Raw genomic sequence first — 18,350 nt, 5'->3', positions numbered from 1 at the left:
TGCATGATATGCCATTTATCTGTATAGTTAGCATTCTAGATATTAATTAAAAAAAAAGAAAAAAAAAAGTTTTCTCTGGTGAAAGCAAAGAGTGAAACTAAAACTAAAAACGAACAAAAATATTCCACACATGAGGGGGGCCTGAACCCTCCCCTCTTTGCACTAAAGTTTCTTATAGTGGTTTAAAAATACTTCTTATTTCGTATCAACGGCCCTTGTGTCTTAGCAGTCGTTCTTACAAAATTGGGACAAAAATTTAAACTCTACTATGAAGAGTCAAGGGTTCAAGAGGGCATCCTATCTTAGATATGGAATAATTTATGTTCGTTTAAGTTTTAATGTCGCTCTTTACTTTCATTCGAGAAAACTTTTTCATTTATCTATGTTCCTGTTTCATAGTCTACAAAGGATCACCCTAAATGTGGAGAGGGTTACTGTACCTCAAAAAGTACCCTTTCAGTCATAATTTGATAATCACAATTTGAAGTTATACATCGCTAAATGTCAGAAATATTTTTCTAAGAAGAGGGCTACCACCCTGCAACTCCCTTATTCAGCCTTAGTTTAAATGAAACGAGATGTGATATCAATTACTACACACCCCACTTTCTATATATATTCGAAGGCTCATGGAGAAATAAAAAAAAATTGGATACTGAAATGCCTTCTTTGAGGTATCTGCCCCTGCCCCGCCAAACACTGTGACGCACCGCCTCTCCTTCATAATAGCTGATGCCCAATCAGTGGCAGATCCAGGGGAGGGGCGAGAGGAACGTGTGCCCCCTAACGTTGTCTAAAGTAGTGTTATATACTTAATTAACGCGAGTTTGCGTTAAATAAACTTGCTCCTAACGCAAATTTATCAGATCAACCTATTTTGCCCCCCCCCCTAAGAAAATCCTGGATCCACCCCTGTGCCCAATTATGCATCACTGAAGTTTTGCATAGTTTTACATATTTTGTGAAAAATAAAGTAGATGTCTATATTGCCCATTTATCTTGTTTAGACTATGTGGCTTTTCAAGAACGAATGCACCATTGTGTAGAATTACTTTTTTCGCAATTGAAAAGCTTAATAGAAAGTTCATCAACACTTTTAAATAGATTGGCTATCTCAAAATTTTCAATTCATATCAATTTGGTCCTCTTTAGAGAAAAATCGTTATCTGGGGCAAAAAACGCAACCTTTCCTTGGCAAAATTTTGTCCACTTAAAAAAGGCACTAGAACTTTTCATTTCTGTTCGATTCGTTCCTTTTTCGATCTTATAGGACCGTTGGTTTGATACAATTACACCTGAGGAAAGAAACAAAAGAAAAATGTAAAGACGTATCAATGATAATTTCTTCTGGCAAAATTCCATGTTTTTGTAGATAGGAGTAGAAAGTAATTTGATAGTGCAATTTTCATCAAGATCAGTTGCCTTTTCGGGGGCGTTCCACATCTTTACTGAAAATTAGATAAATTTCCTCAGGCTCTCAGCTTTTGACGGGTTTTAAACTTGATGAATTTTAAATATTTGGAATCAGTATAAAAAGCAATATATAAACTAACTTTTTGATAATTTCGGTTATGGTTACTAGGTATAGTTTTTGATTACGGTTACTAGTTTCGGTTACTAGATAGCCAGAGTGGCTCCTTACTTACAGCTCGTAATCACGATCTGTTTGACCAGCTGTTTGAATATTTTGCAGATGTAGTAGACAAAAAATTTTCAGACATGTTAAAATAATTGTCATTTTAAAAGAAAATAATTTAATGTACTTCAAGAAACGATGTGTTTGAGAACTTGTCTATATAAAAGAGAGGAAAAAGTCAAACATTAAAATGTATAAAGCAAGTGAACATTTTTCATCAACGAAAAATCGAAAAGAAAAATGGATAGAGTCCAGCAAAATAAGCGATTAAAACAACTAATTGCGACGAACTTTCCTTAGGGGTTGTCTACTCTCCACCACTTGATGGGGCGCAGTTAATTCCACAACGCGTGGCGTGTTCCTACTACACCACGCCTCTTCGCACGACACATTGCACACTTCCGCAACAGTTGGTACATTTCACCTGTTTTGAAAGTTGTTTAACCTAAGAAATTTTGTAAAAAATTAGGAAAATATTTTTTAATTTTTTTAAAAGAATGTTTTGGTGTTCATCCGAATTAACAGTAAGAACCATTAACGTAGAAACATCAGTTGTTGGGCATCATCCCAAAGAACAGTTGACATAGACACGCTGAAATGTGTTTTATAAGATAACGGATGGTAGGTGATTAATTGTAATTAATATAAGTAATATAAGAGTAATTAATATAAGATTAACGGATGGTAAGTGATGGTAACGGATGGTAAGTGTACTTACCAGAAGCAAGGCTGAACCTTGTCATTACACAATATCTCAAGAAGTACACGTGAAAAGTGGTAATAATTAATATATAAAATACTTCAATTAATTTAATTAACCAAAATAAATTAAAAAATACAAGGTACTTATTTAGTATCCAGCCAACACGCGAGAAGTGAAGTTTGGTTAATGCTAATGATATAAAACAAAGTATGATAAAAATATAATAGTTCAGAAACAAATAAGGGCTATATATTTGCGGTACTCTTCTAAAATCCAGGACACATATGAGAAGTGAAGTTTGGTTAATGCTAATGAAATAAAACAAAATAGGATGAAAATATAATAGTTTATGAACAAATTTGGGCTATATATTTGAAAATTAGGGGGGGGGGGGTAAAGCATAGCATATATTAAATATGATCCTAATCTAATCTAACCAAACCTAGCTACCCTTTAATTCCTCTAAACCCCAAAAAACTAAAGTTTAAATTTTTGTCACGGAGTGAGCAATATCTCACTATGCAACGGAAACCTGTTTATCAATAGCAGCTTTGACATTTCGAAGCGGTCTTTCTTTCGTGTGTCCTGGATTTTAGATGAGTAGGCCTACCGTATTTGCACATTAGGGAGGGGGAGTAGAACATAGCATATATTAAATATGTAACCTAACCTAGATACATTTTTTTTTGCCCCCTCAACCCCAAAAAACTAAAGTTCAAATCTTTGTCACGGAATGAGCAATACCTCTCTAGGCAGCGAAAACCTGTTTTTCATATAGCATCTTTGAGATTTCGATGCGGTCTTCCTCATGTTTTTACTGAATACTAAATAAGTACCAAATATAGTTATTCTTCTAGGTTGTAAATTATCTAATTACAACCTAAGCTCTCGTATCCCCTCAATGACAGATAAAATATGTGTTTTCTAAAGCACAGGACAATCAAAATTATAGATGAAGACTAAATAGATGGCCTAATTTTGGAACTGAGAATCCTTTTTTGGCACTTGTGCAAGAGCTTATCTTAAGATTGGTGGAGGGGCTGAAAGTATGAAGCTATGTAAACAAAGTCTTAAAGGATAAAGAAAATCCAAGCCAGTTCAAGATTGTTTTTCAGGGGGGGGGGGGTCTGAAGCCTAAGACCTCTCATAGTCTTAAGGTGTTGCGCTGTCAATCAAAAAAATTTTGGCATCTTTCTCACAAGTGTAGACGAACCCGAGTAATTTCGTACTTTAGTAATATATATTAATTACTATATATTGTAACTAGTATATATAGTTATGTACAACCAGCTGAAGCTATAGCTAATGGCAGAAAATGGTGCAACATAAATAGTTTACAACTGGAGTTTGGAGAAGGATTAACCAAAGCATTAGTTTAAAAGTCAGGGACAGAGAATTTCACAAAATGTAAAGATTCATTAGCAAAAAAGCCCAAGGTTTGAAAAACCGAAAATGTTAAATAATAATGCAAAATACTAAGCATTAAACATATAAATATTAAATGTGCTTCTTAAGGTCAATTTTTAACACATCTACTTTGCCCAAGTTCCCAAGCTCTCTAAATTTTAGGAATCGAGTCCCGAAATCTTAGGACAATACCAAAGAACGAACAGTTGTACCATGCAACCTATTAATAAGATTTGAGTGGGTGCAGTAATATGTTCTTTTGTTTTCTTCTCCTGTTTTACTTGCCAAATTACCGAATTGTTGGTGAGAACGCCAAATTTCTGGAACATTTTAGGCGCCAAAATAAACTTACTGCAGAGATTCTTGCTGATGATAATAACACCCTTGGTACTTCTTGGGGAATAGGGACTGAGGAATAGGGACTTTATTTTTTTGCTAATTCTCATGTCCCAAACATTTTTAATTCTAGTTTCTTAATTGTTTCTCGTGTATCCATGGTTTATCGTCAACTATGTGAAACTACTCAATCCAAAGGCTCTATTAGTAGGCCAAAGGATGTCCATTTCCATTTGTTAGGAATCCTTTTATATGAAAATTTATCTTTTAAGTCCCATATTTATTTGACTAAAATTAAGGTATGACGAAACCTTGGTATTTCAAAAAAATCAAACAAATTTTCTCTGCGTCAATTTTGAAAATCCTCTGTCGCAGTTTAAATCAGTAGTATATTACCAACTGAGTCGTTATTTGGTCTTAAAAAACCTAGTATTCTTTCCTGTGCATGTTTTACTTTTCTTCTGCTCTATGGTAATCTTTTCAGGTCTCTTAAATTCAGGAGCATAATTTGCTATGGGGCAGGGGAGCAACTGCCCCGCCCAGACATCAGTTTGCCCCCTTAGACCTCAGTTTGCCCCCGCGCCCCAGACCATAGTTTGCCCCCTTCACAGCTAAAATTTAGTTTCTTCCAATCTTGTCAAAACTAAGATAAACCTGCATAATTCAAGTCATCAACAGAAACAGATCAGTTTTTTAGTTCATATTTACATTTTTAGTACTATAAATTACTTTTATATAGTACTTTAAAGTACCCTTATAGTACTTTTAAAGTACTGAATAGTACCATTAGTACCATTATGCCACCAAACGGCTCATTATTTTATTTTGTTTTTACTGTCATTTTCACTTGATTTTGGAAAATTAGCTCCAACTTTACCTACCCCCCCTCCCCAGAACTTTGACAAAATTACACCGCTGCTTAAATTTAGTTCATCCTTTGTGTATGGATTGGTTAAATCATCAAGCGCTGTACGTCTATGAGTATTCATTTCCCGCTCACTCTACCAGAAAGATTTTAGTTTTTAATCCTTTAGCTCCGTGTCATATTATATGACATGACAGAGAGAAAGAGTGGAAAAGCAGTGTCACTCGTTAAACCCATTAAAATGACTTTTTAAAATTCATGTTTTCTTTTGAAAAGTTTCTATTTATAAGTATTATCAATTGATTGGGTTCCATTGGAGCCGGTGTTCTTTTTCCTGAGTTATCAGACTAAATTGTTAAAAATTTCTGTAACTTCGCACTTGCTCTCTCTCTCTCTCGCTCTCTCTCTCTCTCTCTCTCTCTCTCTCTCTCTCTCTCTCTCTCTCTCTCTCTCTCTCTCTCTCTCTCTCTCTCTCTCTCTCTCTCTCTCTCTCTCTCTCTCTCTCTTTCTCCTTCGCTCTTTCTGTTTTTTTATTTATTGATAGGAGTAAGTGTTTAAATATTTTTGTAACTTCTCGCTCCTTTACAGGCCATGGAGCCTTTATTGGGATCAGTGTCTTGTATATTTTTTGAATGATTTTGTTTTTGTTGGAAAATATATTTTATTTTATTTTATGATTGTATATTGAAATTTGATGGACGCCATTCCCACAGCGTCAAGCAGTGAAATTTTCCAGATCAAAACCTTTTTCCTACCAGGTGTTTCTTGTGTGTCTCAGATAAATTAACTGACCTATAAATCTACCAGTGGCTTATAACTTATACTATACATACACACACACACACACATATATATATATTGTGTATATATATATATATATATATATATATATATATATATATATATATATATATATATATATATATATATATATATATATATATATATATATATATATATATATATATATATATATATATATATATATATATATATATATATATATATATATATATATATATATATATATATATATATATATATATATATATATATATATATACATTCTTATACCACACTGACTATACATGACAAATGAAACTCAGAGAGGAGAAAAAGTAAAAAAATGAAAAAATAAAATCAAAAAAGGGTGAAAAAACGAAGATTTTGTCAGCCAGTGGCGAAACCATGAAGATGACAAAATATAAGCAAATATTTCTACAAGGGCCTCCGCCAAGTCGTCCTCAGTGCTAAACAAAAAAAAAAAAACAAAAAAGAAAAAAAAAAACGAAAATCTAACCGCTTGAAGTTTACCTTACAAAGAAAGAACAGACACTGAATAAAAACCAGGCAGTAATCCATGAAAATAAATTTAACAAGACTATTGGGCAAGGATCTTTCGCCTTGCAATAATTTTAGCTGGTCTACAATATTGGCTTTCATTAGATATGCAAATAGGTTCTTTTAAGTTATTTCGGGTGAAAATATTGAATGAGTCCTTCAAGATTAAACTGTCGTAAATTGGGCTTAATGAAATATCTCCAGTATCTCTATTTATTGCTAAATTTTGGTTCATATATTTTTTATCTCAATTACCTTTTTAAGTTTGTGGTACGCCATTTAAAGTTGATATTAAGGTTGCCTCGTCAAACAGAACTAGATGGGTCGGATTTACGAAAATATGTGAAGCCAAAGCCGAATCAAAGTTGTCATTGTTATTTTTAATCTCAGGGACTTATCTATTGAAATTGTGTGCTCATGCAAACGTTCACCTAGTTGTTGATGGGTCCTACCAATGTAAAATTTTCCACAAGAACACGGGATTCTGTAGACACCACTACCCAGTAAAAGGTCTGTTTTATACTTTCCTGAGTTGAAAAAGTGTTCAACTTTTTGTTCGGTTTTGAAAGAAACAGAGAGATTATGTTTTTTTAAAAATTTTCCAAGTTTATCGCCAGGTTTCGGGTTGTATGCTAAAACAATGAAAGTTTTTTTTCTTAATTGCCGGTGTAACTGAATCAAGGGGGAAAAGCTTCCTATTTTGTTCTTTTATCTTTTTGAATCGTCTAACTATTATATTTTCAATGAGTTTGATTGGGTAACCATTGCAGAAAAGAATATCCTTGACATAATTTAATTCAGAGTTTATATGATTACGGGAACAAATTTTTAAAACTCTGTCGACTAAAGAGATTATTACCCCTCTTTTCACAGAAGGAGGGTGATGGGAAGAGAAATGTAGATATCGATCATTGAATTTGAATTTTCTATATATAGAAAGTAAGTAAAAAAGTAAGTAAGTATGACGGCACTAGACCCTTAAGATCCAAACCGGCGGTGCTGATCTCCGTTTCGTGGCCCTTCAGCCAGGAAGTGCAATGGGGGGGGCTGGGGGCCAGCCATCCTATATATAGAAAGCCGACTCATAATGATCGATATCTACATTTCTCTTCCCATCACCCTTCTTCTGTGAAAAGAGGGGGTAATAATCTCTTTATTCGACAGAGTTTTAAACATTTGTTCCCGTAATCATATAAATTCTGAATTAAATTATGTCAAGGACATAATATATATATATATATATATATATATATATATATATATATAATATAATAATATATATATATATATATATATATATATATATATATATATATATATATATATATATATATATATATATATATATATATATATATATATATATATATATATATATATATATATACATGTTCGTTGATGTCCCAACTCTTATTTTCGATACTTTTGTATTTTAGGGTTTCACAGTATCCCTGTTTTATTGTTTCCTAAATTCCGAGGTAAGGACAACAATTCACCACCGGCTTGAGAGGTGGCATATGAAGCGATCAATATCAAGAAGAAGATCCTCACAAGCCAGAAGTTTGAATTCAATGAAAGAGGATAACCTTGAAACGTCAAGGTGAGTTTTAAGTAGTCAAAGAAAAGTTTTAATTAGTTTGATTGAGAAACTTAAATTAAAGGAGAGACAATCTGATGTACCATATTGTACACCAATCTTTTTTTCTTCCTTTTTTATTTTTTCTGTCTTTTTCTTTATATGTTGCGTTTGATTTACCTTTTTCCCGTTGACAACATTTTTTCCCTTTTTGTTCCACTGTTTTATTTAAATTATACCCGTTTCTAATCTTTTAAATTCTGTAAATGGAAAAGCAATGTTGTCTAAAAAATTGTTTAGCTAAAAAAAAAAACGATATCGCAATCGCAATATGACAATGTACAATATAGCAGTCTTTCGCACGGTGGTGATTACAGTGGTCAATTATAGCTTTAAAACTTGGGTGCTTCCAAAGGTCGAAAGAGATATGCTAGATATTTTTTTCAAAATATTGCATGTGATCAAACAACTGGCCAAAAAGGCTTATTGACGCTGTCCTTTTGGATAACCAGCAAATGGTTTTGTAATATTTTGTCCCCCATACCCATTCACTCAAGCCTCCGCCCCACCCCCTCACAACCTTGTAATTTCATTTCAGCGTTATTTGTGAAGTTTTTCAAAGAAAAGTAAAGAACTCCACTAAACAAAAAATGAGCAAAAATAAAATCAAATAATCTACCAAGCGTGAAACTACCACAAATCAGCATCGATAAATAAATGAAACCCAAAAAGAACAGAAATTACAATAAATAACCGAGTCAAACTCAAAACGAGCGGAAATTAACATAAGTTGTACGCAAAACCCCTATGCCTTCCCAAGGTCAGAACAAAATTTGCACTTTACTGAAAAAATATAAATGTTTTTACTATTATAACTTTAATAAATCAAATAATATTAACATTTTGATTACTATATATCAGTATAAGTATATTAAACTGACAATGCACATTCATTTGTATTTTTTCAGTAAAGTGCAAATTTTGTTCTAACCTTGGGAAAGCTTCTCCACACAAATAGTACTGTTTAATTTAGTTTCATACCTCCTCTAGTTGAACTGAACTGGAAAACTTGATACCATTCGCGAAAAAAATGTGTTTATTTTCTTTAATAGCTTGGATACACTTACGCTATTTTGATTTGGTTAAATTTTATGAACAGAAATAGGAGGGTTGACGTGGGAGGATGGGTGTGGGAGGGTGGGAGTGGAAGGGGGGTTAGTTGCACTCCAATCACTTTTGACTATTAAAAAGGGCATCAGCCCTTTCTATTTTCAATCGAATGAGCCATTTTCGAAGTTCCCACGACAACTCCTTCGATACGAAGTGCCCTGGTCTAAACAACAACAAAAACTACAAATAATACATTATACCCGCTTCGATCCTTACTATAAAAATGTCAAGCCTTCCAATCACTTTCGACTATTAAAAAGGGCAATAGGCCTTTCGATTTCCAATCGAATGAGCCCTTTTGGAAACGACAACGCTTTTTAGAAACACCTTATATGCCCCAGGGTATAAATTGCAACCCATACCCTAAGATCTGTTAGGGTGATTGTCATCCTCTAAGACCAAATTTCCAGTACTTTCAATTATGTCAAACAGAGTGGCAATCTCCAAATATCGATTAGATGATCTGGGGGAAATGATAGGCGTGAGAGGGGTGTTAGTCGCCTTCCAATCACTTTCGACTATTAAAAAGGGCACAAGCCACTCCAATTTCCAATTGAATGAGCGCTTTTCGAACTTTTCGAACAACTTCTTCGATACGAAGTGCTCTGCTCTAAAGGAAAAAATTGATAAATAACACATTGCGCCAAATCGTTTTTATATGCCCCCCAAGGCATATAAGAACGTTCTTTACTTAGGCAGCACGATCGTGCTACCTATGATTTATACAATAACTTTCTATAAAAACCTTATATGCCCCCAGGGCATAACTTACAACCCTTGCACTGAGGGCTCTGAGGAGGTTATCATCCTAAAATACTTAATTTCCAGAACGTTCAAATACGTTGAACAAAATGGATACCTCAAAATTTTTATTGGATGTGTTTTGGAAAAGGTGGGCGTTAGAGGGGCGTTAGTTGCTGTCCAATCACTTTCAACTATTAAAAAAGGCACTAGCACTTTCAATTTCCAATTGAATGAACCTTTTGAAGTTTCTACGACAACGCTTTCAATAAAAACTTTATATGTCCCAGGGCATAACTTATAACTCTTGCTCTCAGGGCTTTGGGGGGAGGGGTTGTCATCCTTAAAGACCTTATTTCAAAAATTTTCAACTACGTTGAATAAAATGGCTATCTAAAAATTTTGATTTTATATGTTTTGGAAAATGGTGGGCGTGAGAGGGGGGTTAGTTGCTCTCAAATCATTTTCGACTATTAAAAAGGGTACTATCTCTTTGAATTTCAAATCTAATGAGCCCTTTTTCAAGTTTCTACGGCAAAGATTTCAATAAAAACCTTATATACCCCCAGGGCATAACTTATAATCCTTGCCCTGAGGGTTGTGAGGGAGTGTCCTCTTCAAAAACATATTTTCTATCTGGAAATTAACTACGCTGAAAAAATGGCTATCTCAAAATTTTTATTGGATGTGTTTTGGGGAACAATGGGCGTGGGGGGAGGGGGTTAATTGCCCTGCAATTAACCCCCAGGTTAATTGCAATTAACCTACAATCGACTATTAAAAAGAGCACTAGCCCTTTGAATTTCTAATCGAATGAGCTTCATTTGAAGTTTGTACGACAAGGCCTTCTTTAAAAACCTCATATGCACCCAGGGCATAACTTAAAACCCTTGCCCTGAGGGCTGTGGGGGAGTGTCCTCCTCAAAAATATATTTTCTATCTGGAAATCAACTACGCTAATCAAAATGGCTATCACAAAATTTTTATTAGATGTGTTTTGTGGAACAATGGGCGGGGGGGGCGGGGGGGGGTTGGGTTAATTACCCTGCAATCCCTTTAGACTATTAAAAAGAGCACTAGCCCTTTGAATTTCTAATCGAATGAGCTTGATTTGAAGTTTGTACGACAACGCCTTCTTTAAAAACCTTATATACACCCAGGGCATAACTTAAAACCCTTGCCCTGAGGGCTGTGGGGGAGTGTCCTACTCAAAAATATATTTTCTATCTGGAAATCAACTACGCTGAAAAAAATCGCTATCTCAAAATTTTTATTGGATGTGTTTTGGGGAACAATGGGGGTGGGGGGAGGGGGTTAGTTCCCCTACAATCACTTTCGACTATTAAAAAGAGCACTAGCCTTTCTAATTTCTAATCGAATGAGCTTTATTTGAAGTTTCTACGACAACGCCTTCGTTAAAATACTCATATACACCCAGAGCATATTTAGCCAGCCCATATAGCCACCCCCATTTTGATTGGGGGTGGCTAGTTGCCCTCCAACCACTTACGACTAATAAAAAGGGCATTAGCCCTTTAATTTCCAATCGAATGAGCTTTTTTGAAGTTTCTACGACAACACCTTCTATAAAAACCTTATATGCCCCGAGGGCATAACTTAAAACCTTTGCCCTGAGGGTTGGGGGGGGGGGGAGTGTCCTCCTCAAAAACATATTTTCTATCTGGAAATCAACTACGTTGAACAAAATGGCTATCTCAAAATTTTGATTGAATGTGTTTGGGGGAATGATGGGGGTGGGGGGCCAGTTACCCTCTAATCACTTTCAACTATTAAAAATTGTACTAGCCCTTCGAATTTCCAATCGAATGAGCCGGTTTTGAAGTTTCTACCACAGCGCCTTTTATAAAAACCTTATATGCCCCCAGGCCATAACTTAAAACCCTTTCCCTGAGGGTTGTGGGGGAGTTTCCTCCGCAAAAACATATTTTCTATTTCGAAATCAACTACGTTGAACAAAATGGCTATCTCAAAATTTTGATTAAATGTGTTTGGGGGAATGATGGTCGTGATGGGGGGGCTAGTTTCCCTCCAATCACTTTCGACTATTAAAAAGAGCACTAGAACTCTCAATTTCCAATCGAATGAGCCCCTTTTGAAATTTCTACGACGACCCCTTCCATATGAAGTGTCCAGCTCTAAAGAAAAAAAATAATAGATAGTGCATTGTTCCAACATCGTTCTTATATGCCCTCAGGGCATAACTGAAAAACCTTGCCCCGAGGGTTGTGGGGGAGTGTCCTCCTCAAAAACATATTTTCTATCCGGAAATCAACTACGCTGAACAAAATGGTTATCTCAAAATTTTGATCGGATGTCTTTTGGGAAATGATGGTTGTCGGGGGGGGGGGGGGGTGCTAGTTGCCCTCCAATCACTTTCAAGAATTAAAAAGGGCACTAGCCCTTTGAATTTCCAAACGAATGAGCCTTTTTTGAAGTTTCTACGACAATGCCTTCTATGAAAACATTAGATGCCCCCAGGGCATAACTTAAAACCCTTGCCCTTAGGGTTGTGGGGGAGTGTCCACCTCAAAATTATATTTTCCATTTGGAAATCAACTACGCTAAACAAAATGGCTATCTCAAAATTTTGATCGGATGTGTTTGAGGGAATGATGGGCGTGGGGGGGGGCTAGTTTCCCTACAATTACTTTCGACTATTAAAAAGGGAACTAGCCCTTCAAATTTCCAATCGAATGAGCCTGTCTTGAAGTTTCTACGACAACGCCATCTATAAAAACCTTATATGCCCCCAGGGCATAACTTAAAACCCTTGCCCTGAGGGTTGTGGGGGAGTGTCCTCCTCAAAAACATATCTTCTATCTGGAAATCAACTAGGCTGAACAAAATGGCTATCTCAAAATTTAATTGGATGTGTTTGAGGGAATGATGGGCGCGGGGGGGGGGAGGGCTAGTTGCCCTCCAATCACTTTCGACTATTAAAATGGGCACTAGAACTCTCAATTTCCAACCGAATGAGCCCCTTTTGAAGTTTCTACGACGACTCCTTCCATATGAAGTGCCCTGCTCTAAAAGAAAAAAAATAATTGATAGTTCGTTGTGTCAACATCGTTCTTTACTTAGGCAGCGCTAGCGCGCTGCCTATCATAGGCAGTGCGCTACCGCTGCCTAAGTAAAGAACGATGTGGGCACAATGTATTTTTTGTTGTTTTTTTCTCCATACCCGGGCACTTCGTATCGAAGGAATTGTCGTAGAAACTTCGAAAAGGGTCATTCGATTGGAAATTGAAGTTGCTAGTGGCCTTTTTAATAGTCAAAAGTGATTGGAGGGCAACTACCCCTCCCCTCCCCCTCACGCCCATCATTCCCCCAAACAAACCCAATCAAAATTTTGAGATAAACATTTTGTTCAGCGTAGTTGATTTCCAGATAGAAAATATGTTTTTAAGGAGGACACTCCCCCACAAACCCCAGGACAGGGCACCTATGGTTTTTATAGAAGGTTTTGTCGTAGAAACTTCAAAACAGACTCATTTGATTGAAAATTCAAAGGGCTAGTACCCTTTTTAATAGTCAAAAGTGATGGGAGGGCACCTAGTCCCCCCCAGGCCCATCATTGCCCCAAACACATCAACTATAAATTTTAAGATAGCTAATCAAAATTTTGAGACGGCCATTTTGTGAAGCGTAGTTGATTTCCACATACAAAATATGTTTTTGAGGAGGACACTCCCCAAAAACCTCAGGGCAAGGGTTTTAAATTATGCCCTGGGGGTATATAAGGTTTTTATAGAAGATGTTGTCGTATAAACTTCAAAAGGGGCTCATTTGATTGGAAATTCAAAGAGCTAGTGCCATTTTTAATAGTCGAAAGTGATTGGAGGGCAAGTAGCCCCCCCCCCCGCACCCATTATTCCCCCAAAAACATCCAATCAAAATTTTGAGATAGTCATTTTGTTCATCGTAGTTGATTTCCAAATAGAATATTTATTTTTGAGGAGGACACTCCCCCACAACCCTCAGGGCAAGGGTTTTAAGTTATGCCCTGGGGGCATATAAGGTTTTTATAGAAGGTGTTGTTTTAGAAACTTCAAAAAAGGCTCATTCGATTGGAAATTCAACGGGCTAGTCCCCTTTTTATTCGTCAAAAGTGATTTGGCGGCAACTAGCCCCCTCCCACGCCCATCAGTACCGCAAACACAGCCAAAAAAAATTTTGATATAGCTAGTTTGTTCAGCGGAGTTGATTTAGAGATAGAAAATATGTTTTTGAGGAGGATACTCCGCCAAAGCCCTCAGGGCAAGGGTTTTAAGTTATGCCCCGGGGGTATATAAGGTATTTATAGAAGGAGTTGTTGTAGAAACTTCAAAAAAGCTCATTCAATTGGAGATTTAAAGGGCTAGTGCCCTTTTTAATAGTCGAAAGTGATTGAAGGGCAACTAGACCCCCCCCTCACGCCTATTATTCCCCCAAACACATCCAATTACAATTTTGAGATTGCCATTTTGTTCAGCTCTGTTGATTTCAAGACAGAAAGTGAATTTTTTAGGAGAACACTCCCAAAACCCTCAGGGCAAGTATTATAAGTTATTCCCTGGGGGTATATACGGTTTTTCTTGAAATCTTTGTCGTCGAAACTTGAAAAAGGGGTCATTCGATTTGAGATTAAAAGGGCTAGTAACCTTTTTAATAGTCGAAAGTGATTAGTGATATTTTTTGTTGTTGTTGTTGTTTAGACCAGGGCACTTTGTATCGAAGGATTTGTCGTTGGAACTATAAAAGGGGCTCATTCGATTGAAAATAGAAAGGTCTGATGCCCTTTTTAATAGTCGAAAGTGATTGGAGGGCAACTAATCCCCCTTACGCTCCCACCCTCCCACGTCCACCCTCCCATTTGCCCATTATGTTTAAAAACTAAATTTAAAAACTGATTAAATCAAAATGTACTGTGATATTACTAATTCCAAATAAGGCATCTCAGCAGCATCCCAAGAACGACTGAGGGTATTAAGTTCAAACTTTCGTGGCTACTTCTACTCTTAAAATTTAACCAAATCAAAATAGCGTAAGTGTATCCAAGCTATCAAAGAAAGTAAACAGATTTTTTTGCGAATGGTGTCAAGTTTTCCATTTCAAGTCAACTAGAGGAGGTATGAAACTAAAATAAACAGTATTATTTGTGTCCAGATTATTAAAAGGGTGTATATTGTTAAAAATTGATGAAAATTTTTCTCTAGCGTACAAATAGAAGGCCAAATTATAAAGTCTTAAAAAACGAAAAGATTTAAAGTGTTACTTTCTTTTTCCCTGAAAAGACTATGTCAATATAAAACGAACAGAAATTAATTTTAAAAAAATTTCCATAAAATAAATATTTCAAAGAAAAGTAAAGAACTCCATTAAACAAAAAATGAGCAAAAATAAAATAAATTAATCTACCAAGCGTGAAACTACCACAAATCAGCATCGACGAATATATGAAACCCAAAACGAACAGAAATAACAATAAATAAACGAGTCACACTCAAAATCAGCAGAAATTAATATAAATTGGGCGCAAAACCCCTATGCCTTCCCAAGGCCAAAACAAAATTTGCACTTTACTAAAAAAGATACAGATGAATGTGCTTTGTCAGTTTAATATATATATACTGATATTTAGTAATCAAAATGTTAATATTATTTGATGTATTAAATGTATAAAAGCAAAAAAAATTATGTTTTTTTCAGTAAAGTGCAAATTTTGTTCTAGCCATGGGAAGGCATAGGGGTTTTGTGCCCAACTTATGTTAATTTCTGCTCGTTTTGAGTTTGACTCGGTTCTTTATTGTAATTAAATAAAAAAAAAGTTTTTTAACTGAAAGTAAGGAGCGACATTAAAACTTAAAATGAACAGAAATTATTCCGTATATGAAAGGGGCTGTCCCTCCTCAACGCCTCGCTCTTTACGCTAAAGTTTGACTCTGTCTCACAACTTTATTTTTAAAACAATAAAAAACTTTAGTGTAAAAAGCGAGGCATTGAGGAAGTGACAACCCCTTTCATATACAGAATAATTTCTGTTTGTTTTAAGCTTTACTGTCACTCCTTACTTCCAGTTAAAAAAACTTGATTTTTTTATTTAATTTCTGATCGTTTTTTAGTTAATGCAGCTTTCATTTTGGCTTACCGTCACTGAATAAGTAAAACAAAATTTGCATATTAATTTTACTTTTCTTGTGCTAAATGGCTTTCCAATAAACCAAAACCAATACTATACAGAAATACCAATACAGAAATTATTCCGTATATGAAAGGGGTTGTCCCCTCCTCAACGCCTTGCTCTTTACGCTAAATTTTTTTATTGTTTAAAAAATAGAGTTGTGAGAAAGTCAAACTTTAACGTAAAGAGTGAGGCGTTGAGGAGGGGAAAAAACCCTTAAAAAACGCATACAAAATCTGTTTATGTCCATTTTTGTTACGTTTTTACGAGTCAGACAAACATTTTGGGGATGGGGGGGGGCTCAAGCACCCCCTCCCCTAACTCCCCTCCCTGGATACGGCCTTGGCAAATAGGCACTTCATGGGAGACCAAATCTCTTTGATGATTCTGTGAAAAATCAACTGTTTGATTAAATGAAAATAAGTTTTCTTACATTTTTAATTAAATTTATTTTTATTAATTAAATTTATCAATTGAACTTAAATTAATTAAATTTAAATAAATTTAAATTTAATACCTTTCAGATAGATTATGGTCTGGCCGCCAAAAGTGAAAACCCTATGGATGCACAATTTTACTCAATACGTAGATTTTTTTCTTCATTTTCTCTAAACTCAAAAATACAGCTGCATTATTCAATTCGTTCGTAGTTTAAACTGCACATTTGAAACTTACTGTCCATGCATGAACTATTCATAAACCGTTATCATTTCTTTTTTACGGGTGATTTGCGTAAATCGAAAGACTAATGTCGGGAGGTAATTGATAGTGTTAAATGATACGTTTCAAGGTCTACACAGTTACACTTCTCGTAGAAACCTTAATATACTTTCCGTGGCAACAGGTAATCACAAGAAATGGTTTACCCTTACCCATGAAGTAATAAACGAAACAAATTAAGATTAGATATTAAGTAATAGTAGGCCTAAACATTCTCCCCAATAAAAAAAATAAGAGAAACAGAAAAAGAGAGAAGGGTAGAGAGTTAGAGAGAAGAGAAGAGGGAGAGAAAAGTGTATGAAGAGAGGGAGAGAGATCGGTAGAAAGAACGACAAGAGACAGAGAGACATTTTCGCTGCTTGTAAATATGAGAACGTTAAATTATAAGCATAAATTCTAAACTTTAATGACTTTAGAGCGTGTGATAACGTAGTTGACAATGCTAGATTCTAGTGACAATGCAAAGTTGACCACTCTTGACAAGTATTATATCTACTTTTCTCTATTGTACCCTGTCTGTATGTAAGGGTGTCATTTTGTACAATTAAATAAAAAAAAACAAGTTTTTTTTTAAACTGAAAGTAAGGGACGACAGTAAAACTTAAAACGAACAGAAATTATTCCGTATATGAAAGGGGCTGTACCCTCCTCAACACCTCGCTCTTTACGCTAAAGTTTTTTATTGTTTTAAGAAATAGAGTTGTGAGAAAGAGTCAAACTTTAGCGTAAAGAGCAAGGCGTTGAGGAGGGGACAGCTCCTTTCATAAACGAAATAATTTCTGTTTGTTTTAAGTTGTAATGTCGCTCCTTACTTTCAGCTAAAAAATTTGCTTTTTATTTAATTTCTGAACGTTTTTGAATTATTGCAGGTTTTGATTTTAGTTCACCGTACATGAATAATTAAAATGAAATTTGCATATTAATTTTATTTTTTTTAGTTAAATGGCTTACTCGAAAGTTGTTTAATTTTATTTACGAACGTTTTTATTAGTAATAAATATACATAACTTACGAATTAACTTACGTAACGAACTTCTATACTCGTATATTTTTATTACGTATATTAGAGGGGTTCGCCTCCTAGTCAATACCTCGCTCTTTACGCTAAAGTTCGTATTTTGGCCCAATTCTTTAAGAATTACCCCTTAATCACAAAGGCCGTAAATTAGAATAAGTAGCTCTTATGAAAGCACTAAAAAAACTTTAGCGTAAAGAGCCGGGTATTGACTAGGGGGCGAACCCAATCATATACGTAATAATTTCTGTTCGTTTTAAGTTTTGATGTTGGTCCTTACTTTCAGTTGAAAAACTTGTTTTTTCTATTTAATTTCTGATCGTTTTTTTTTAATAATGCTGGAAAATCCGGCGTTCCCTCACAGCAATGTCCCTTCCCCCACAAAACATTCGCGGGGGAAAGATCCTCCCACGTAACCCTAGAAGCACCACCCTCCCCCACTACCAGAATAAATCCCCCTGAAAACGTCTGTATACTTCTTAATAACCAATACTATATGTAAACATTACCCAAAGTCCATAACTTACAGCCCTTCCCCCTGGGACTATTGGGGATTAAGTCATCCTCAAAGACATAGTTATTACATTTTTCCACCATGCTGAACAAAATGGCTGTTTCAAAATTTTGATTGGGTGACTTTGGGGAAAAAATGAGCGTGG

At 35.3% G+C, this 18,350-nt stretch overlaps 1 protein-coding gene across 1 annotated transcript in view; it reads left to right on the top strand.

Moving 5' to 3' along the window:
* The window catches only part of LOC148940230 (uncharacterized), a 76,807-nt gene that overhangs the window by 50,071 nt on the left and 8,386 nt on the right, over positions 1–18,350 (top strand). Inside the window, exon 6 of the mRNA XM_089106105.1 lies at positions 7,725–7,888. Within this exon, the coding sequence (XP_088962231.1) occupies positions 7,725–7,888 (164 nt within the window). The remainder of the gene's footprint in view (positions 1–7,724; positions 7,889–18,350) is intronic.

The sequence above is a fragment of the Artemia sp. Qi Xiang Cuo genome, chromosome 20 (assembly GCF_049724085.1).
Source record: "Artemia sp. Qi Xiang Cuo chromosome 20, ASM4972408v1, whole genome shotgun sequence".
NCBI classification, from domain to species: Eukaryota; Metazoa; Arthropoda; class Branchiopoda; order Anostraca; family Artemiidae; genus Artemia; species Artemia sp. Qi Xiang Cuo.
This window is presented reverse-complemented; position numbering and strand designations above follow the sequence as displayed.